The sequence below is a fragment of the Ahaetulla prasina genome, chromosome 3 (assembly GCF_028640845.1).
Source record: "Ahaetulla prasina isolate Xishuangbanna chromosome 3, ASM2864084v1, whole genome shotgun sequence".
Lineage (NCBI taxonomy): Eukaryota > Metazoa > Chordata > Lepidosauria > Squamata > Colubridae > Ahaetulla > Ahaetulla prasina.
Window position 1 is genome coordinate 151,067,465 of NC_080541.1, and position 23,750 is coordinate 151,091,214.

The 23,750-nt window shown below is 35.8% G+C and overlaps 1 protein-coding gene across 3 annotated transcripts in view; it reads left to right on the top strand.

Annotated features, from left to right (window-relative positions):
• The window catches only part of ZNHIT6 (zinc finger HIT-type containing 6), a 41,054-nt gene that overhangs the window by 11,992 nt on the left and 5,312 nt on the right, over positions 1–23,750 (top strand). For 2 of the 3 annotated variants that reach the window (XM_058174722.1, XM_058174723.1), the window contains exons 6-9: positions 2,601–2,669; positions 3,319–3,399; positions 3,573–3,653; positions 19,011–19,147. In XM_058174722.1, the coding sequence (XP_058030705.1) occupies positions 2,601–2,669; positions 3,319–3,399; positions 3,573–3,653; positions 19,011–19,147 (368 nt within the window). The remainder of the gene's footprint in view (positions 1–2,600; positions 2,670–3,318; positions 3,400–3,572; positions 3,654–19,010; positions 19,148–23,750) is intronic. The other variant, XM_058174724.1, reaches the window with a different exon arrangement.

The following is a 23,750-nucleotide window of genomic DNA, read 5'->3' on the forward strand; positions in this document are numbered from 1 at the left end:
TTCCTATGGTTTGATTGTTGGCTTATTGAACCACAATAGTACTTTTTGCATAGAGTTCCTAAAAAACACATAATCAAATTGGCTTGGCAGATGCTTGGCAGAAAAATGGCTTATGTCCAGTGAATTTATGATTCATGCTTACATCAACTGATCGGTAGTTAAAAAGAATAACCTCATTCACAATTACTTTGACTTAACTCTTTCTTAAACTCCTGTCCATGTAAACACAAAAATTGACATAGATAATTTCTGGTTAAAGTTTCCACATCTTTTCATCTCTTTTTCTTATTGCCTAAAGAATCTTGTAATTGTTCTTACTTTAAAAACAGCTAAATTTGTTCCATAATCTTGTGAATTGTAAATGGCCTAATTAAATTTCCTGGTTAAAGAAATACTCATTTAGTTCCCTTTTTCATCATGCCAATTTTTTTTTCTAAGAAAAAGGGAGACTGTGGCACTGGGCAAAACAAACAAACACACATTCCAAAGAAAACTTCATAAGTGTTAAAGCCCAAGCAAAACTTCTCTCCTACAAGTCTTAGTCACTGCATCCTCTGAAAGGCTTGATGCAGTTTTCTAAATGCCCCCCCCTTGTCTTTCTGTGTGTTGATCCACACATGCTTCACTAATGCCCACACAGCCCTAGAAAAAAGAACTACAAGATAACATTCACTTTCGAAAGATTCTACAGTTTAAGCTGGAATTTATATTATCAGATGTAGGCTATGTAAAGCCTTTCACACATTATTAGTCCCCGACTCATGACTGGAGGCAATAAACATCTGCAGAGCTGCAACCCTCTCATCCCTGATTTAATGTCTAGTTTATAAATCTCTTGAAAGTGAAAAATAAAATAAATTTCTATGGGTTTTTTTCTGTGTTGTTTCTATATTTGGAGAAGGATTTTAATGCTTTTATTCCCATCCTTATTGCTGAAATTCACTTATTGTGGCTCTAATATTGCTGGCAAAATTGCACAATGCTAAGAATTTCTGGAGACAGTTTTCCTGTGCGTTAATAGAATGAAAGCATCAAGTAAAAACATCTAAATGTAAGAAGCAACCAACAAAGAAGAATTGCAGGATGATGAATTTGCAAATGGGTACAATAGAGAAATGATAAAATCCTGTAAAACACTGGGTCCCAGCACAAATTTTGTTTCCCTCAATGGAGGTGAAGTATAAATTGTGCCGTTTTGGAGTAAGGAAAATAGCGCTGCACTGATAAATTAAGATTTTCAAAAGGCTTGTACATTTTGTCAGTGGAACAGAAATTGAAAAGATAATTTCATAATCCTATGTTACTGCTAATTAATACAATAGAAAGTGATTAGGTAGAGCAAAATTTCCTGAAACAGTTAAGGGGCAAATAGGCAACCCTGAAGGTACTCTGTATCATAGAGCCGGGGTGGGTGGGTGGGTTTAAATTTATGTCAATAAATCCATAATCCGACTCTTTACTGCTGTTTTAAAGAATTACGTGTCAAACCAAACAACATCCAGTAGTATTACACCTGGATGCCATAAACCTGTATTTGCATTCTGCCTAGATGTTCATGGAAGTTAAAATCTTGCTTATCTGAGTATCACAAGATTGATGAGATTATGTCAGTAAGCGTAATGATCATTTGCATAAATTAGCTCCCAGAAACTTAACTTTGGAAAAGCACCTTGTTATTGTCCTACATGACAGATATCATAATTCCAGCATCTAGTTGTACATTGTTAGGCCTATATTAACGAAGAGGCTTCACACTTTTTGAGAACAGCTTCAGCATATATACAACTTGTCGTCTCCAAGTCCCATTACTTCTTTTACATAGTATTTGTAGAGACAGAGTCTTAAGAATCCTTTTGCAGTCCTTTGTTCCCTTTCTATTGATATGTACCAATTTCTTATTCTAGTCATGAGTCAATTTGTCTACTTTCTAAAAATGCTAGTTGCTTTCTTCCAAAGATCATTCTTTTTCAGAATATTCCCAGCCTGCTTGGCCAATCTATAAAGTAAAATTATTTTCTTTCGTCCTAACAAAACATGCATCTTTATTTCCAAGTAAAGATTGCAAAATCTGTGAATATTCCCATGCTGATGCATCCAATAACTTGAAAGTAATATTTCATCATTCATGGGAACAGACTGATCTACACTGCTTCTGTTTGTGATCTTTTGATAGATTGTTGTTTTATTAATCAGAGATCAAAACAATTGTATACCCATAACACTATATTGTTTTTATTTATTTATTAATATCATACTTGTGATACTTACGTTATACATACACGTGGAATAGGAATAGAAACATCAATTCTTAGATACAATGAAAGCAGCAGTTAAGTTTAAGCCATACTAAAATGTAGAAGAAACTTTGCACTTGGAGCCACAGGGTAGTACTTGATTTTCCTGCCTGTTGGGTTATATTTTGGTTGTGTAAATAAATCTGAAGTGGGAACAATTTTAAGACTTTCCATATTTTCCCCAGTGAACAAAACCCTGAACAGGTTTCTCCTACTTCTTATTTCTTTTGAATTTTCTCTATACAGAGCAGTAGCCATTGCATTTGTAATAAAAAGAATTTTAAGAATCTGTTTTCTTTTTTTCAGGGAGCAAAAGTTCTATTGGCACTTGAAGCTCATATTTCCTCAGAGTCATGCTAAATTCACAGAACAAAGGTATTCATACACACTTGCCAGCAAACTTACTTTCACATGAAGTTTAAATAATTATGTAATTACATTATTTAATTTAAATAATTGCTGGATTATATTTTACAATTACATTTGGGTTTTGTTTGGAAAGAATGCACACGTTTCTGAATAAACTATTGGGATATTTCCTTTGAGCTGTTTTAAAATTACCATACATATCATCTTACTTATTTCTAGCTTTATCTATGTAATCTAGGAAGCTTTAAATCGAGAAAATATGGCTTGTTCTACATATTTCTTACATGGCTGTATTCTGTATTATAATTTTGGTATATAACCTAGTAAATATCATCCCTCAAGCATTTACTTCAGTTTCCTATCTAGAACAGAATATATAACGGGAAGATGGATCTACCATTAAAACTTAAATTTAAAGATATGAAAGAATTATTTCAGTTTGGAATAAATAATTGGAACAGAAAGAATTTAGCAGACAATCTTTTTGGTGTCTTGGATATGAATTCCTATTTGTTTTGTATATATATCTCTGAATGAACTATATGTAGCTGAAAAATAATTAATAAAAGTGCGTACAGTATATATTAATGTGATGCTAACTGGTTTGTATATTCCTATGAATATCCTCACTGATAATTTGTATTTCTGAACAAAGGGTACCAGATGATAAACCATTGTGTGATATTTTGAAGACATATATTGATCCTCACGAATCTGATCCTGTCAAGCAGCAAAGGTACTTTCTATTACAAAATATTTGTATGTTCTATTATTTCTATTATTTCAGTACATTAGTACAATATATTATTATTTTTTTAGTTGGATTCTCTTGCTAAATCAATTTTTTTTAAAAAAAGTTTATGTGTTTTTTGTTATAAGATTTCTTAAATGTTACATTTTTTATTGCAGATTAAAAATCTACACAATATCTCCCCAGTCAGACATACAAATTTTGATGAAAGTAGAAAATAGGCCAAATAATTCTATCAGGTAAGAATTTTAATCTTATTGTTATTAAAGGGAACAGTGTTTCTACTGAGCTTGCAGATCATCAGTTGGTTAACTAGGAACTATTAGGGATTGGATTTTGTAGAGAGAGAGAGGTTCAGCACTGTACAAAGTTGGATTTTTCTGTCTTCAAAATTGTAACATTTCAAAGAAGGCCTACAGCTTATTCAGAATACATACATCAGGGGTCTCCAACCTTGGTTCCTTTAAGACTTGTGGACTTCAACTCCCAGAGTCCCTCAGCCAGCAAAGCTGGCTGAGGAACTCTGGGAGTTGAAGTCCACAAGTCTTAAAGGGACGAAGGTTGGAGACCCCTGCTTTACATAAACCACCTGGGAGTCTGGGTTGGGTTTGAAAAAGCACTTGTGTGAAACTATTTTTTTGACATGAAGATGACTATGAATCTTTAAGCTATATATACAAATGGTCTTAATCAAAATACAGAAAATGCGTTTCTAGTTATTGTGGATGGTGAAAGGAATTTATTTTCTCTTCACCTTGGTCTATGTGGAGTGTTATAAATTACTCCCTTCTTCCACGCATAGCTTTGGCAGTTCCTTTTGGTCAATTATAATATTTTCTTTTCCCATGCAAAATGGATGACAGTGGTAGTGGTAAGGATGAGGATGATGTTATTGAACATATTGGGTCATTTTGGAAATTGTTTACCCAGTACAGTAATGTGTTTAATAGTCCTCTCTCTGGTAAAAACCACCTCTCTGGTGTTTGCAGTTTCTTTGGATCTTTTTTTGAAACTGTGTGACTGATGATTAACAACACAGAACACATTAAAACGGTGGTCCCCAACCTTTCCAGCTTGGCGGGTCAGCGGATCAGAAAGGGGTTGGTTTCGTGCAAGCGGCACAGGAATTGGGCATCTCTGCATTAAAACACAATCAACATTGTAGAAGGAAATTTGTTTGACAGATGACAAATCCATTCCACCTATAGAAGTGCCATCTATTCATAGAGCGTTTTCTCTTTTTATCTCCCTTTCCCCTTTTTCTTTGTCTGAGACAGACGGGGAAAAACACAAATGATTAATACTTACTCATCCTCAGAAGCAAAATATACAGCATAAAAAAAGCTAATTCACTGTCAGGCAAAAAGAAAAGAGAAGGGAGATTTTAAAGAAAGCAGGCAGAGTTTAGAGGAAATAGTGAAGTTGCTATATTACTCCTAAATGGTGACAGAGAAATTGGAAGCAATTTGGCAGCACCTTTTCAACTACAGTTAACATGTTTTATTAAATGTGTTTATTAAAATACTTTCATGAACAGCACCTTCCTTCATTAGGTGCCTAGATTGGCTAGACTGATGTTTCATAAGGATATGGTCAAAGGGAAGGGAAGATAAGGTATTTGGTTATGCAGATGAAAATTACATGAGCGTTACAAGTATCTTATTAATTAACAGTTCAGAGCAGGAAGAATACACTTTTGTTCCTTGGTTATGTTTGCAGTTTCTTAAATTCCTGTTAAATATAGTTATTTAATCCTTTTGTCCAACACAGTATGCTTGGAATGCCTTAGTAATGATTTCATACGGTAGAATTATTGCTTTTTCCAGTAAGGGAAGGAAAGAACCAATTGCCAAATAATACAATCTGGTTGAGGAACTACATCTTCTTATTTCTCAAGTGACTTTCCAGAAAAGTTTTGTGAGTAAAAGAAATTCCCGTAATAAAAAAAAGATGTGTTTGGGATAATATATATATTTACCTCATCATGAATCACAAGTAATTAATAAGGATTTTTGATACCCGAATAAACTTTTCTGTACACTACTTCTTATGTGTGATATAAGAATATATTCAGATATTCCTTGAGAAGTGTTATAGGAGCACTTTATAGTAAGATGTCAGTGAAGGAGTAATGTTGAACTTTGTATGATGACTAAACTGTTGGGTTGTGTATCATCCTGATATTTCTTAGGCGCGCACATACTTGTGAAGAATATCTCCTGATTTTGTGTTTTAAAGATCTAAATATTATTATTTATTCTAGATATTGAGCTAGTCCTTAGCTAACTGTTAATGTAATTTTCTTTTGGATAGCGGAACCATAGTACTGGAGTTTATTTTTTCTTTCATTGCCAAATCTGTCTTGAAGATTTCCAGTCATTATATGCCATTGTGAACCATTACCAATATTACAGCAATCTTTCTTTTAAACTGGTGATAGTTTTCATTAGTCTTTTACAATCTTCAAATTTCTACTCCTACTATTCCATGTCACTATAATATTTTTCATGATGTTTGTCTGGTGAGAAAGTGCAATGTAAACATAGTTTCAGAGTTTTCTTTCAGAACTAACTTGTGTCATTCCTGTTTGTTCCCAAAGGCATTTGTTTAAATTTGCTATAAGTTAGTTTGAGTTAGTTTCAGTTCTGTCAATGCTATTGGCTTTGTCCCTCTTTAAATGAGCAATTATTAAGTAGTGGGTGCTGTTCAATTTTTTTAATTGTTTTGCGATTAATATGTCATTAAATATTGAATTTAATGAACCTTACCATCATAGAATTCTGTAAATATTTAGTAACAGTTAAGCCACTTGCAATTTTTAAAGTAATCTGTTGAAGAAACTTTTTTAAGAACTACATTTTTATGTACATTTTTTTTTAAGAATTACACAGGTATTTTATTACTACAAAGCTATGAATAGCTGGGACGCGGTGGCACAGGGGCTAGGACGTTGAGCTTGTCGATCGAAAGGTCGGCAGGCTCAGCGGTTTGAATCCCTAGTGCTGCCGTGTAACGGGCTGAGCTCCCGTTACTTGTCCCAGCTTCTGCCAACCTAGCAGTTTCAAAAGCACGTAAAAATGCAAGTAGAAAAAATAGGGACCACCTTTGTGGGAAGGTAACAGCATTCTGTGCTCCTTTGGCGTTGAGTCATGCCGGCCACATGACAACGGAGACGTCTTCGGATAGCACTGGCTCTTCGGCTTTGAAACGGAGATGAGCACCGCCCACTAGAGTCGGCAACAACTAGCACATATGTGCGAGGGGAACCTTTACCTTTACCTTATGAATAGCTAAAAGGGAACCTTGTTCATGTTTCTCAATTTTTTTATAGGTTTCTATCAGTATTTCCATTTTATGCTGAGAGCTTGTTTTGCCTCATTTGCTCAGTGATATACTTCCTTATGTATTTCAATATATTTTAATGTGCTAAGGTATCAAGAATCCATTACATTCTTGAGTGAAAAACAGTCATCTAAATTCATTCAACAAGCAGTGCTCGCTGTTCTCCATTTGCAATTGTACTATAAATAGATACCTTATGTTTCCTTAGATTGCACAGGATTGTAGATTGGCATCTTGAATATCAAAAGTGGAATGTTAGCACTAGGTACCGTAGTATTTATATTCAGATAAACATCTCATTTTCTGCACCTAAGCAAGGAAATTACTAAAAACTACAAAATGAGTTCTATACCTGAATATCCTGAATTTTAACCTGTGTTTTGTTTTGTTTCTCTTGTCAGTATTATTACTGGATATTTAAGGCATGCAAAATATTCTAACATAGAACATTCTAATCCTGAAATAGGACATCCTTTATTGTAATAGCCCACTTTGGAAGCTGAATTGCTTTCCAGAACATTTGGAAAGATGGGGAATGGATGATTTGCATACCCACATTGGATAGGGCTTAGCATTTCCTATATTCATGCAATCCGCCCTGAGTCCTTCAGGAGATAGGGCGGTATAAAAATTCGAATAAATAAATAAATAAAAATAAATAAATCCAGCTGTGCTAATCACCATATCTACACACCTGTGTGGATATAGCCTACAAAAAATGCATATCTAATTTTCGAAGGATAATGCAACAACAATACATATCTAAATATGTATTATCTACCAAAAGATAAAAAAGTTTATTAGATTACTTAGAAATCAAGGCTGTTCTTCGCAGATAAATTCAGGAAAAATTACCCCCCAAAAAAGAGAGAAGGATTTTTAGAATTGAAATTTTCAAGCTTCACATTTTCTCACCAGTTACTTGTTGACAACTTATCCTATCATGTGTAACCTTTATAATTGCCTAGTATTGGTCAGTCATTTATTCATAGACTCTAGTCAGTATATGCCAGCAATATTTTTTTTCCAAACCTCGTAGTTCCCAGCACTATTCAAAAGCCCTCATTTTCTTAAAAGAAAAATGGCAAATGGTTGACAGAACAGCTAAAAAAACTGTAGTCTTTATTTTTTTTACAAGCAATTATTTGTTAGCATATAAATAATGAAACATTTCAAGGTTTGTTTTGTACCAAGCTGATTCAACCATGACTCTGTGACAGATTTAAAAAAAGGTCATATGAACCCAAACTTTTTAAGCTATCCTCAGTGTATACCTGTAAGAAGATAAATGCTACAAATCATGTAGATATTGTAGAATTTGAACTGGTAAAAGTGGAAGAATAATTGAGACTAGCATCAATAATTTGAATTGTTTCTTTCTCCTTTTTGAGGTAGGAATTGTGTGTGCTGCTGTCTCAAGAGAACCTGCAAAAAGTATTTTCACTTCTCTTTGCCAAAAGGGAATCCCTCTGTTTATCTTTTACTGACAGAAATGAACTAGAATTGTTCTCTTGACCTTGTCATGAGAGGTTTGACCTTCTTTCATTGGCAGAGCCATTGGAATATGTTTGTTTTCAAAAGTGAGTGGCTTTTTGGCAGGCAATCAGCAAATAAAACTTTATAAGAATGCAAAGACCTTATGGGAATGTGGAACTTAAGATTTTTTTTAATGTAACCTATTGTATATTAATTGAAGACTTTTATTCATGAAGGGACATTTGCCAGGTACGATGAATACATGGCCTAACAGCACTTTTAATAAAGAGACTTTGTTCTTTTAAAGGTCCTTGTCTCGAATAACTAAAATTTATGCAATACTTGATATATCTGATTTATTTTCTCACCCTGTTTCATCATAAAAATTACACAATTTCTAATGCATCGGTTTTATATTCTCATCATAATTCATCATAAGTATAATTTGGCAAAGACATCAGACTATTTCTATATTTATCTATCTTATCTAAATTGAAATCCACATACTAGACTTTATTTGGGAATGTGAAAAGGGCACATTGGTAGGTGAAGTGAAACTTATGTACCACTTGCAGATTTGGAGTTTGTAATATAGATCCAAGCTTGTCTGCGTGAATTTGCGAGCTGCAGAAGCCATTGTGTCACATACTTTTTCAGCTAAAGTTCTGTGAGGCTATATAACTCTTAAAAATTACTCAGTAAGGACCAGCTATCCCTAAAAAGAAAATGTGTGGTTCTAGAGACTCTTTTGCTATAATGAATTATTGAATCTTCGACAATGATTGATTAATCGGTATGTTTATAGTCTGCCCCTTCAGTGCTGTCTTTGATACCACTTCCACCCTGTTTTAAATTCCAAAACTATAACTGAAGAGTGTTAAAACTATAATTTAAAAGACATCTGTGGGAAAGCAAAGTGTGAATTAATGTATCTTGCCCTGCTTATGGATAAGATCTGAATTTAATTCTTAGCAAACATCAGTAGAACTTTTGAATAAAACTTAAAGCTGTAAGGAATTGCTGAAATTACAGCATTGAAACAAAACAAATTTCTTTATTATGTATATATATATTGGGAATAGTGATAGCCAGCTGCACAAATTAAAAATTGTGGATTTCTAACTAAAGGGATGTTTCCAAGAAGTTCGTTAGTTAATGGTGACACCCTACCTCAAATTTACTTCAGAGCAGTTTTAGATTATGTGACCACATATGCAAGAGTTTTGTCCCACTGATTATTCAGAACATATAGAAGTAATAAACATTGGAATACTCAAAAACTATTCTGAATGCCCTAATAGTGCCTTTCTAGTTTCTTCCTTTCTTAGTCTAGTATTGGGACTACATCCTCCAGAGGTTTCAGCCATCTTGGATGGAAATTTATTTATTTATTTATTTATTATATTTGTATACCGCCCTTCTCCCGAAGGACTCAGGGCGGTTCACAGACAAAAAACAATAGAAAACATATAATAGATTAAAAACAGCTAAAGAATAGATAGTTGAATTCAATTGATGCTCTAACTTTTAAATACAAATTTAAAACCTCATTTAAACCCCTTTTTTTAAAAATCCCAATTTAAAAAACTACATTCAGGCTAGTCCTGCTCTTCGAAACAGCAACGTCTTCAGCTCGCGGCGGAAGGACTTGAGATCGGGGAGTTGACGAAGCCCCAGAGGAGCTCGTTCCAGAGGTAGGGGCCCCCACAGAAGGCCCTCCCCCTAGAGGTCGCCAGCCGACATTGTTTAGCTGACGGTATCCGGAGGAGTCCCTCTCTGTGAGAGCGCACTGGTCGGTGAGAGGCTAATGGTGGCAGTAGGCGGTCCCGTAAATATCCCGGCCCTAGGCCATGGAGCGTTTTAAAGGTGATGACAAGTACCTTAAAGTGAACCCGGAAGACCACTGGGAGCCAGTGCAGGTTACGCAGGAGGGGTGTTACATGGGAGCCAAAAGGTGCTCCCTCTATCACCCGCGCAGCCGCATTCTGGACCAGTTGGAGTCTCCGGGCACACTTCAAGGGGAGCCCCATGTAGAGAGCATTACAGTAGTCCAGGCGGGATGTAACAAGGGCATGAGCGACCGTGCATAAGGAAGCCCGATCCAGAAAGGGGCGTAACTGGCGTATCAGGCGAACCTGATGAAAGGCTCCCCTGGTGACGGCTATCGTATGATCTTCTAAAGACAGCCGTGCATCCAGGAGGACGCCCAGATTACGAGCCCTTTCCGTGGGGGCCAATAGTTCGCCCCCAATGGTCAGTGATGGAATTAGCTGACTGTACCGGGCCGCCGGCATCCACAGCCACTCGGTCTTGGTGGGATTGAGTCTGAGTCTGTTCCTCAAATGCTAGTTATTTGTCAAACCAGAACTTATGGAGAGTGCCACGTTGGAAAATGCTTCTGTGCTAAAAAATAAATCTTAGCTTTCCTGTGATACCATACTTGGTTTTAGTAAATGCAAAACAAAATTGAACATACCCAACTGAAAACAAGTTGTTAGCATGGAATGTATTTATCCTTTCTCTATCAATGTTATTTCCTTTTAGAATATTTAATTCCAGTCTATCCACTCAAGTTATTTTTAACTTTTCCTAAGAAGATGTGAACTTTCTCTATTCCTTTCAGTTTCATATTAATTCTTTAAATTCTTTATGGTCTCTGCAAACCCTATATTATTACATTTGAAAATGGAGATATATGAATAGTTGATAGTTGTTTTCTGGGACTTCCTAACTTGCTGCATTTCCTCCTATTGTGACTCAGTTTTGCATATTTTCCTACTGTACGCATTCCTGAGCTTCAGTCCCATTGCCCTGCTGCATTCATTAAAACAACCTTTAATGAGTGAAATTGTATTCTTGGTACTATTCTTTATTATCTCATTGGCAATCACTTCTGAATGAGCTTGTTCATGGACTTTGGTCTTACTCTCTAAAATACGTATATTGGATGCTGTACTGTTATCTTTCCTTATTCAAACTTCTGCTCCTAGCTGTGCTGCCTCTATCTGTCCCCGGTCTGTGACTTTGAAACTTCGTTGGAATCTTTATAGATCCGTGTTTTACATCAAGGTAGTAGATGGCCTGAGTTATTTTTGTCCTTTTCAGGTTTCTCAATAGTAGCCTGAATTGCTACTATCTATGTATATATGACTTGGAGTGTAAATCCAGTCACATTTCTGTACTTTGCACCTTGCATTAAACAATTTGGGGGGGGGGGGGTGTTCCCCCCCCCAAATTTTCTGAACAAGAATGATATACTTATAAAAAGATACGTTTCACTGATATCCAGATTGAATTATTGTCATTAATCCCTCTGGGCCTAATTCTGAATTTTGTCAGAAGTTGCTTAATTCAGGATACAGCTGTGATATGCTGCTTACCATAGGTAGTAATTTCAGAAGAGGGTCATTGGTTTACCTGGCAAATGGAAAGTGAAGAATGTAAGTCAATCTTAATAGGTCTGTCTCTCTCCCATATGTATTGTATAATCCTTGAAAAGTTGTCTTTATTCCATTGGCATTTAAAGCTGGCAACTGAAAACATGGCCCCCTTGGTGTATACACCAAAATTGAGAAACTTCTTCCCAGGAGAATCTGTTCCCTCTTTTTTATTATTTTTCCTTCTAAAATTGTCCTTATAATTGTAAAAGGAACATATTTGGGGTGCCTTAATTTTAATTGTCTTAAGCAATTTTAAATATGGAATTATTGCATGAATCAATGTTTTAGGAGGGTTTTCTGTAACTGAATTTTCAAGCCACTGTGGTTACAATAGTCAAAGCCAAGTCTCAACATTTTCCTTCTCTGGGTCACATTTTTGAAATGTTCAAAATATATTTGTGTGTCTGAAATTGGGTTAAACAGTCACTGAAGTAGCATAGTCAACTACTTTCATGTTTTAAGAATACATTCATGGCATGTTTTACAACACACATCTGTTCTACAAATGTCTACAAATCTAGATACATTGTATAGGAACTTTTTTCTTCAGCAATGTTGTCATTTACCTAAGTAAAATATGAATTTCAGAGTTCCTTGCATTATAAACATATGCACGATCCTTTATAAAGATAGTTAAAAAGTGCCATTCTTCAGATTATGGTAATATACATTATATGAGGGAAATGAATTGTTGTTTAACAGTGAAGATAACTTACATGATCCATTTTTTTTTCAAAAATTGCATCCCAAAGTGTGTTGATTTACAACTTCAGTTGAGAAGTATGGAAGTTATGGAAGAGGTTAGCTGAGGGGAAACAGTTGGTAATTCAGTTGACAAAGTGTCTGTGTTTTCAGGAAATTGCAATTTATTTAGTGTTTGGATCCTTTTTTGGGGATTACAGCCAAAGGATCATTCAGGTGCCAGTGTTCTTTAAAAATCATCTTGAAAAAGATTGACAATCTTAATTCTTCCTCTCTGAATTATTAAATTAGAATTGAGACAAGCATATACACAAAATTTCAAATAAATTGTATAAATTAAATTTACAATCCAGTGTGTAGTTTTTTTCCCTTGCTGTACAACTGAAGAGTAAATCTTGATGTATTGTAGTTCAGAAATCATAACCACAAGGAAGGCTTATTCACCACTTAGGAATGAATGTCCATCTGTTAGTTATTATCTCTGCTGTAATGCAGCTCCTCTGAATTAATACATGAAAGGAATTGTAAGATATGTATGTGTGTGTCTGTGTGTATTTGTTCCTTCTACCCTCCTACTTCATGAAATGAAGTCAGATATTCTACATTATTGTTACTAGACCATATTCTATTAGCAATGCACTGCTTTTGACAGCCAGTGTAATACAATTATAATGCTTGCACTAGAGAGTCCCAAATTCATTCACCTTCTTCATATTCAGTTATGGAAGATCATTGGGTGGCTTTGTGCAGTAATTTTGTCTCACCCTGACCTACTCAAAAGCTATTGTGGAGGGAAGAATTGAAATAATTTTGTTTGCCACCTTGAATTCCTGAGGGAAATGTGAGATACAAATATACAAGTAAGGAAATAAAGAGATAAGTCTTTTTTCTTGACCGTTATGAAATGTTACACACATGGTTCCCAAATTTATTTCCTTGAGGACTTGTGTTCTGTCCCTTCCCGGCCTTAGCCACGCGAGCTGGCTAAATGAGCCAGTAATTGAGTTCATGGCTGCTATTAGTCCTGGCAGGGAATCTGCAGTTGCCTGCCCAAATTCTCCCTTATCTTGGGGTTGCCGGGCAACCAAGAAGTCAGTAATCCAGGCCGAATATTCAGCTCAATTCTCCACGAGTCAAATAGTTCAGCTCAATTTTTGCTCGTCACGGAGCAGAAGAGCAGCCAGGGCTGCTTTTATACTCTGTGGGGTGTGGCTCCGTGACTCAGCACTCTCTAGGCCTGCCCCACCCCTTCCTTTGTTGTAGCCGCCTCTTGTATCTCCGAAACCTGGGATCCAGCCAGGCCTGATTGCCAGCACCTGGGTCTGGAGGCGTGGCCTGGAGGGGAAGAGTCAGGGGACGGAGGCCTCGTTATCTCCTCCACCTGGCCTGCCTCTGGCTCCTGGAGCTGAGCCAGAGGAGCCGGTGCTCCAGAGGTAAGTCCTGATGGCCCTTCCCCCTCACTTTCCGAGTCACTTTCTGGCAGGGGACCCAGCTCGAGGGGCGCAGACACAACAACTAGTCTGTAAAATGTAAAGGTGACCAATTGACTGCTTTCAGGAGGCATCTTTGTCAGTATATGCTGATATCAGAATATTTTTAAAAATTCTTACTCAAGAATTATTTTCCCAAGCGTAGTATTCATCTGAATACTCTGCAAGATGAAGAGCAACTCCATAAGATTTTTATCTTTATCATCATTCACAGAGTACAAAATTTCCATTATTAAAACTGTTGAATGCTAAAGATTGATAAAATATTAAATCCAGCAATGCCATTGGAATTACTTAAAGGACAAAGATTGTGAAGAGCAAAAAGGAAGAATTTAAAGTTGTACTATTTGATCAGAGATAAACAATTTGTACCATATTTCTGGTAACTTCTGCTGGACCTTTTATTGAAGCAGCATTGAAAAGATGACAATTTATGGGTTGGTAGATGAAAGTTAGGCTATGGGAAGAAAAGGTCTGTTGTTGTAATTATAAAATGGGTTAAAATATAAGCTATATTAGCTTATGCTTGGTGTGCTGAAGGTTGGACGCTACTTCATTATTATTGTATTTACTTTTTACTCACCAGCCCCACCCCGCACCTGAATTTCCTTGGATTTTTTCTTTTTCCTTGTGGCTTATTTTGAATTGGTTTTTGCTGTGGTCACTAAAAACTTCATTAAAACTATTTAAAAAATAATTACCCATTTATCCTCATTATGACAGAAAGGCAGGGTATGTATTTTTAAATTTTACTGGAAATAGCATCATCTATAAAGTAAAATATTAGAAACTAACAAAGACCCTTTTGTATAAGGAGACATGAAAAAAATGCACCTTTGTTACCATGGGTACTGTGAAAACTAAAATTAGGAGAGATTGAAGTGTGCTAAACAACACCTTTGCATCTTTCATTTATCTCAGAAAATTGTCTATCAAATTGGGAGAAGATTAAGAAGCTTAAAAAGCCCAGGTTGAAAGAGACAGAGCAGATGGTAACCAGCTTTTGAGAAAAAACAAATGTCAGAGAGAGAAGGAAGCAAAAGCTTTAAAAGAGAACAGGGACAAAGCTGTGAGTCAAATGGACTAGCACAGCACTAAAGAGTACAAATTATGAACCAGCAGTAAATACTTGTTGTATCCTATCTTTTGAGCCATTGTCATGTTTAGCCAAACATGATTAGCTAAAGATTAATATATAACCTTCTGGTCTTAGCTTCCTTTCATCTCTTCCTTCCTTCCCGCTGATCATGGAAATTAGATGTCAACAAGAATGTAAGAGATAAAGCTTTGTTATAAAAGCTTTGGGTGGGTGGAGGTGGTTTCTTCTAATATGAAAAACGGTCAAATCTGACATTGTCATCCCTGTAGTTTACTCTGAAACACCTAACCTAGGCTTGTTGTTTTTAGCAGTGTTGAAAGTCTTGAGGTAAATTGATAAATTGAATAAACAAGGTATTTCAAGGCTTGTTTAAGTGCTGAATACATTTATATTGCAGGGAAACAGAAGAGTATCTTTTTAATGGAGAGGGGTAACTAAGTTTAGTTAGTGACATTACTGTAAGAAAAACTCTTCTTTAGCTCTTCACACTCTTCCAAAGGTTTGGGTATTAGCCAGAAGTTGTCCCTGTCTGTCAACCAATGAAGTTTACTTAAAACTAGGCCTTGGTGATCTAACACTTGAATAATTTACTATCATAAAATAGTTTAAAGTACAAATGTTTTATGCTCTGCCAAGCTGGACGCTAAGGATGTTTTGTCTAAAACATGAGATAATGGAAAGTGTATTGTGGCATGTGAATGACTTTAGCCTTTTGGTGGTAAATGTTTGCTTAACCAGAAAGGAATGCATGGAGATTCTTGCCAGTGGAAAGGTACCGCTGTACTTTGTATTAAAGTACTGTAAATAAATCAGTAAATATGTTTCTCCTCATATGCTGTTCCAAATGTTATGAAAGCGCTCTTTGAATTTAAAATGCTCTTATCCTTTTTTAAAAAATGGGTTTAGGAAGAACTGGTCATAATTACTTGAGGTAAAAAAAAATTAAAACAAATTATTTTCATGATGATTGAAGTTGGAGTGAAAGGAAGTAACTCTTGAATAAAGTTCTTTCTTTCCAAACCAGGAAATGCAAGTTGCATTACTGTATTTTAATTGAATTTGGACCATTAAAGTCTAACTCTGCGAACTTTATCAAAAGTACTAACCTGTGCCCTGTCGTTACTGTTAAGGAATTCTATAGCAGAAATTAGTCTATACAAGTCCAGATTAGGATAATTGCATATTTGACATTGAAAGGGACAACCTGGTGCTTTCTGGATCCCTGAGACTCCCTGCTCCCACAATGGTTTTAACAGCATGGTAGTCATTTAATAATTATAATTTCTCTTAGGAATGTATGTCTGTTCATTTGGAGTTTGGGGCATTGGCATTCTCATTCTCATTATTTTCCTATGAAAGCTTTTTCTGAAGTGTAGTATTTTATACATTGGTAATTGTAAAAAAAGTGGCGAAATACAAATTATAGTTATTTAGAAATAGTCTATTGTATTCTATTTTATTGCTGTTAATGCATCATGGGGGGGAAGAGAGGTCCTTGATATATGGAATTGGTGTTAGATCCAAGTCATCTGGATAATTCTAAAAACATGAATGGAATTTTTCTTTGAGGAATTCAGTTTGCAGTTGTTGGTATGAGAAGTTCAGGATTAAACTAAGTTACAGTATTGCAATTTGAATTCTGCTTCCACGAACAACCATTAATTCTTCCCAGCAGTATCATTTTGCTATATAACAGTGTTCTATGAACTTTATTGTATATTAATTAAACTTTCAAAATTTGGTGCATAAGAGTGTTTTGCTGAATATTGCTAGATCTTTATTGGGAAATTGAAAAGGCAATTTATTACTGAGATAATTCTCTGATCTTTTTTCTGCTTTTCTAATGGTATATAACTTATGGGCCCATCTACCTCTAGAAAATCCAGTGAGATAAAGGGATAATAAAACCTTTTTAAAAGATGCTTTCAGTTATATTGCCACCATACAGCTTTTTTTAAGACAGTAACATTCATTTTGCTTCGATACTCAAGGAATTAAATATAACAGAATCAAAGTCATTAGAGTAATTTTTCTTATTTGGTGGGTGTTAGATCCGATAAACTGCCAATAATGTTGAGCTATTAGATTCAATAAACTGTAGAAATGAAATGAAATTACATGAATGGAGTGTCTTTAAATTGCAAGTGTTGTATTAAAAGCTCTTGTGATACAATTTCCTGCACAGCAAAAGGGTAAGGTAAAACTACTGTCATTTTCTATTTGCAGAGAGTTGTAGGAAGGGCACTTGTAATCCTACCTAGCATTATTCATAGTGAGAAATGTATCAGTTTTATTTGTGTTCCACCTGTGTGTGCTCAGTTCATACTGCATGTCTATCTTTGTCTATCATTACAATTCACATTACATTAACAACAAATAGGCACTTCATGGTATCTGTTTGGTGCATTCTAGTATAAACAGAAGACTTAAATTTGTTTTCCATGTGGAAATATACATGTAGGAGGAAAAATCTCAAGCATTATATATATTTCTTCCTTACAACATTTCTGTTATTTTTATTATTTTGATTTCTACTGCTGCTTATAATTTTAGGAATAGGAATAGGATTTTATTGGCCAAGTGTGATTGGACACACAAGGAATTTGTCTTGGTGCATATGCTCTCAGTGTACATAAAAGAAAAGATACGTTCATCAAGGTACAACATTTACAACACAATTGATGATCAATATATCAATATAAATCATAAGGATTGCCAGCAACAAGTTATAGTCATACAGTCATAAGTGGAAAGAGATTGGTGATGGGAACTATGAAACGATTAATAGTAGTGCAGATTCAGTCTGACAGTGTTAGGGAATTATTTGTTTAGCAGAGTGATGGCCTTCGGGAAAAAACTGTTCTTGTGTCTAGTTGTTCTGGTGTGCAGTGCTCTATAGCGTCGTTTTGAGGGTAGGAGTTGAAACAGTTTATGTCCAGGATGCGAGGGATCTGCGAATATTTTCACGGCCCTCTTCTTGATTCGTGCAATATACGGGTCCTCAATGGAAGGCAAGTTGGTAGCAATTATTAACTTACCCAGAGTCTTCTGAGTTAGGCAGCCTATAAAATCTATAAAACAAAATGAATGAATAAATGTTCTGTATTTTAAAATGGCTAAATTATTTGTTAGCTATACAATCATGTATAATGTGGGTATATGCTTTTCTATGCACACAGACTGATTTTATTCCTGTACTGAGCAGTGGGATTGGACTTGATTACCTAAATTACTTTCCAATTTTTTGTTTCAAACAAAAACTAAAAATGGAACATGCCTACATCTTTGTCAGAAAGAAATGGCCTACTGTTTTAAGATATTTTCATCTAAGTGAATTGAAATTTGGCAAGAATTATAATAAAAATGCTAAAAGTATTCTTGCTATTTGAAAAATCATATATATATATGTAGAGAGAGATATATTTCTCAGAATTTAAATCCACTGATTAAGCCGAAATGTGATACATATTTACTCAAAGGCATTCTCTTCACTAAAGAAATGTTTAATAAAACATTTATTTAGTAACTCTCCCTCCCCCCCTTCCCCTTTCTTTCAGACAATGCTACATAGCTAAGTTATTTCAACATCATAAGCAAAGCCCAAATTAGGTATTCCTGTAGCTGGAAAAGAAAAAAAGCTTATGTTGTAATTTCTTAAAAATGGACTGTTTATAAAGGCCAACAATATGGAATTGCACATTGCAACAGAATGTTGAGCTGTACGAGATTTATTACCTCATATTTGAATAAATTTTAGGGAATTTCCATTGATAGCCTGAAATACACATATCTCTTTATGGAATACAAGATGAATTGGCACTGCATTAAAATAGGCCTTGTAAATTGACTCACCAAAATACTAAATTACTAAATATTTTTACATGTCCTAGAAAGCTGAAGTTTGGTCAGCAAACCTGTCAACTTTTTTTAAGGCTGACATCTGATGAGAGCAAGTGAACATTTGTTCCTGAAAAAAGTCATATTGTTTATGTTGAAATAATCAAATAGCTTTATAATACTTACTATGCTTATTATCCTTTCCAAAAGGTATCAAGAATTGGATGCCAATAAAAGCCTTCTAGACAATTTGAAAGGGAAGGTTGTCATTGAATATCCAACTCTGCATGTGGTATTGCGGAAATTCACAACAGATATGGTGATTCTTGGCCAGAATGTAAACAAAGGTATTTGTTGTATATTCTAAATATTATCTGATGCAGTGAATAAACCTATACTTAGATAATGGTCTATGAATATCAACATCATATACAGCAAATACATGATCGGCATATATGTTTATTCATGTAACTTAATTGTTTCAATAACTCACTAGAACATTTTCCCCCTATTTGCTCATTTATTTTGTGGGAAATATATCAAGATGTTACAGTTCTGATTTCTAAGCAATTGAATTTTATAGGATAGATGCCTTACAAATATCCTTCCAGATAATGCTATAGTGTAGCACGGACCCAGTTTTCCAGAACAAATGATTAATTGGAAGTCTTTGTACTACACAGAGCTTCAAATGTTCAAATTATGTTTGACTATAAATTCTGCTTCATGTAGGATGAAACCATTAAAGTCCAGTTGAGAACCCAGGGTGTCTTCAGGGCTATTAAACTTTAATTACCAGGGATGCTCATAACAGTTCAGCAATTACTAAAAGGTCTTACCCATTAATTTTTTAAATAAAAATTGAAAACTAGTAGTGTAGAATTAGTGTGATGGAATGAATAAAGTATATATATTATCTGTCATCCTGTCACATGATCTCTCAGACATATAGGCTGCATTTGTCGTATAATCTGAGGCTGAGAAAGAGCTGGGGGATGAAAACTTAATTTTTTTTATAGACAGGAAGGAAAGTTGACATGAGCAAGAAGGGGGCAGGAAGTTACTAGTGTTGGAATTGGACTTGATGGGAGAAAAGAAAAATGGGTAACACGGAAAGTACTCAAACTTCCTTGGTTCCCAGCATCCCTAGTAGTTTTCAAACTGTTTTTCATGACATTCCATGGTGCCACATTCCATGGTTCCAGAACAACTCACCAACTGTTCCATTTATTAATAGCCTGTTTCTCCTAAAATAAGACATCCCCTAATAATAAGACAAATCGGGCTTTTGAGCGTATGGCAATAAAGCCAAGTGCTTATTTCAGGGTTCAAAAAAATATAAGACAGGGTCTTATTTTCGGGAAACATGGTAGCAATAGCATAGCAATAGTATTTTAGGTTTATACAGTACTCTCTGGGCAGTTTACAATGTAAAAACATTATTTGCGTATTGTAAATAATTTATCAAGTTGTAAAATATTCTGTGGCACCCCTGTGAATTTTATTTAGTGCTCCAAGTTACCATAGAGCACAGTTTGGGAATCATAGGGCTAGGACACAAAGAAATAGACAGTCTTGAGCTGCTGGAGAGTTATATGTTCCAAGGTGACTGAAGAGCACCAAAAAAGATCAGCAAATTGTATTTGAATTTGATAGGATTGAGTAAATGTTATGGATTTTCCATTAGTTTCCTGAAATACACTTCTGTCTTTATGGAATAAAGGTGAATTAGCACTATGCAAAGGAAGAAAATGGTACAGCATAGGGTCTATCTAACCAGCACAGATATCCAGAAGGAAAAGAAGATGCAAAGGCACTAAAAAGATAAAAGTTATGCTAGTTGTAAGAGATTTCCAGTAAGCTTTAAGGATAGTTCTTGATTAACTGTGAAAAATTTAGCAGCAAACCTATTTTAGGGGAAGCTCACTCATTTCAATAGTAATGGTTCTGTTGCCAGCATATGGTGAATCTCTGAATTCTCATAAATTATTTGACAACAGAAGCCAGAAGATAAGGGAGTTAAATTTTGTTTGGATGCTGAACCCCACTTGTATTGCTATCTAGCTGAAAGCTCAAGCTCAATCCCGCCAAGACAGAGTGGCTGTGGATGCCGGCATCCCGGTACAGTCAGCTAAATCCGCGGCTGACCATCGGTGGCGAGTCAGTGGCCCCGATGGAGAGGGTTCGCAACTTAGGCGTCCTCCTGGATGAACGGCTGTCTCTAGAAGATCATTTGACGGCCGTCTCCAGGAGAGCGTTCTACCAGGTTCGCCTGGTACGCCAGTTGCGCCCCTTTCTGGACCGGGATGCCCTATGCACGGTCACCCACGCACTCGTGACGTCTCGCCTGGATTACTGCAATGCTCTCTACATGGGGCTCCCCTTGAAGGGCATCCGGAGGCTGCAGTTAGTCCAGAATGCGGCTGCGCGGGTGATAGATGGAGCCCTTTGTGGCTCCCGTGATAACACCCATCCTGCGCAGACTGCACTGGCTGCCTGTGGCCTTCCGGTGCGCTTCAAGGTTTTGGTGACCACCTTTAAAGCGCCCATGGCATAGGGCCGGGTTATCTACGGGACCGCCTGCTGCTACCGAATACCTCTCACCGACCCGTGCGCTCTCACAGAGGGACTCCTCAGGGTGCCGTCAGCGAGGCAATGTTGCCTGGCGACGCCCAGGAAGGGCCTTCTCTGTGGGGCTCCCACCCTCTGGAATGAACTGCCCCAGGACTTCGTCAGCTGGACCTTCGGACCTTCGGACCTTCCGCGAGCTTAAAACATATCTATTTAATTGCGCAGGACTGAGTTAGATTTTAGTTTGTGGGTTTTATCTTGGGTTTTAATTTTTATATTTTTAATTAAGGCTTTTGAATAAGTTTTTTAATTGTTTTTAGAATTGTATTTATTGTATTTTTTGTTTTTTAAATGCCTGTAAACCGCCCTGAGTCCTTTGGGAGATAGGGCGGTATATAAATATAAACAATAAATAAATAAATAAATAAAAGAATAAATTTTATAGACAGGAAGGAAAGTTGACATGAGCAAGAAGGGGGCAGGAAGTTACTAGTGTTGGAATTGGACTTGATGGGAGAAAAGAAAAATGGGTAACACGGAAAGTACTCAAACTTCCTTGGTTCCCAGCATCCCTAGTAGTTTTCAAACTGTTTTTCATGACATTCCATGGTGCCACATTCCATGGTTCCAGAACAACTCACCAACTGTTCCATTTATTAATAGCCTGTTTCTCCTAAAATAAGACATCCCCTAATAATAAGACAAATCGGACTTTTGAGCGTATGGCAATAAAGCCAAGTGCTTATTTCAGGGTTCAAAAAAATATAAGACAGGGTCTTATTTTCGGGAAACATGGTAGCAATAGCATAGCAATAGTATTTTAGGTTTATACAGTACTCTCTGGGCAGTTTACAATGTAAAAACATTATTTGCGTATTGTAAATAATTTATCAAGTTGTAAAATATTCTGTGGCACCCCTGTGAATTTTATTTAGTGCTCCAAGTTACCATAGAGCACAGTTTGGGAATCATAGGGCTAGGACACAAAGAAATAGACAGTCTTGAGCTGCTGGAGAGTTATATGTTCCAAGGTGACTGAAGAGCACCAAAAAAGATCAGCAAATTGTATTTGAATTTGATAGGATTGAGTAAATGTTATAGATTTTCCATTAGTTTCCTGAAATACACTTCTGTCTTTATGGAATAAAGGTGAATTAGCACTATGCAAAGGAAGAAAATGGTACAGCATAGGGTCTATCTAACCAGCACAGATATCCAGAAGGAAAAGAAGATGCAAAGGCACTAAAAAGATAAAAGTTATGCTAGTTGTAAGAGATTTCCAGTAAGCTTTAAGGATAGTTCTTGATTAACTGTGAAAAATTTAGCAGCAAACCTATTTTAGGGGAAGCTCACTCATTTCAATAGTAATGGTTCTGTTGCCAGCATATGGTGAATCTCTGAATTCTCATAAATTATTTGACAACAGAAGCCAGAAGATAAGGGAGTTAAATTTTGTTTGGATGCTGAACCCCACTTGTATTGCTATCTAGCTGAAAGAATAAATTTTAAGAAAACTTTCTATTCTTGGTACACCATACATTTTTTAAAAAAAAAAAACTGACTCAGTTCAGGAAAAAAAGCCCTTTTTTATGCTTTTCTTTTTCTGATCAATCCGGTACATTTCTGGTATATAGTTATTGAGATGTTTCTTGGTAGAATTATCAAGATGTTGGTGACATTCTAGTTTTTATTCTGTTTCTCAATTGTCTGTAAGTTTTCCATTAGTTCTGTTTCAGTAAAATAAGTTGTCCCCTATGGATTCCTCTCTATATGTATTGACTTCATTTGAGCAAGAGTTAATAATGTTATGAAAGGAGAATTGGGGTAAGCTGGAATGCACAAGGAGCCAGGTGATGAGCACATCAGGAAATGAGTGATCACACTATGACATCAACAGGCAGGCATTAGGCAGTCCTGATTACAATATCTTTGGCTCCTGTTCCACAGCATTCTGTTGAAATATTGAAATGTGCAGAGATATCAGGACTCAACAGTTTTCTGCATGAATTAGAAATAGAAGAAAACTCTTAATGCAATACCACCTGACAAAATTATTTTATTAGCTGTTATAAAAATTGCATATGTTGCTTTCTTAATACTTGTAGTGAAACATAGTCATGTCATAATTTCTTATTTCTGTCACTTTTTGTCACAAAGGTATTGCCCTGAAAGGAAGGCAATTTTAGATGACCTCTTAAGGAAAAATAACAAAAGAAAGTAATCCTGTGCAACATCTCCGACTTGGCAGGCCAAACATTTTTATTTCAGCTGAAACCTCAACTAGAGATTTCCCTCAGTCATAAACCTGTGAAAGTGATTCTCTCAGTATATGTTTGTGCATATTTGTTTGTATGTCCATCTGTCAGAAATGTGTGGAAC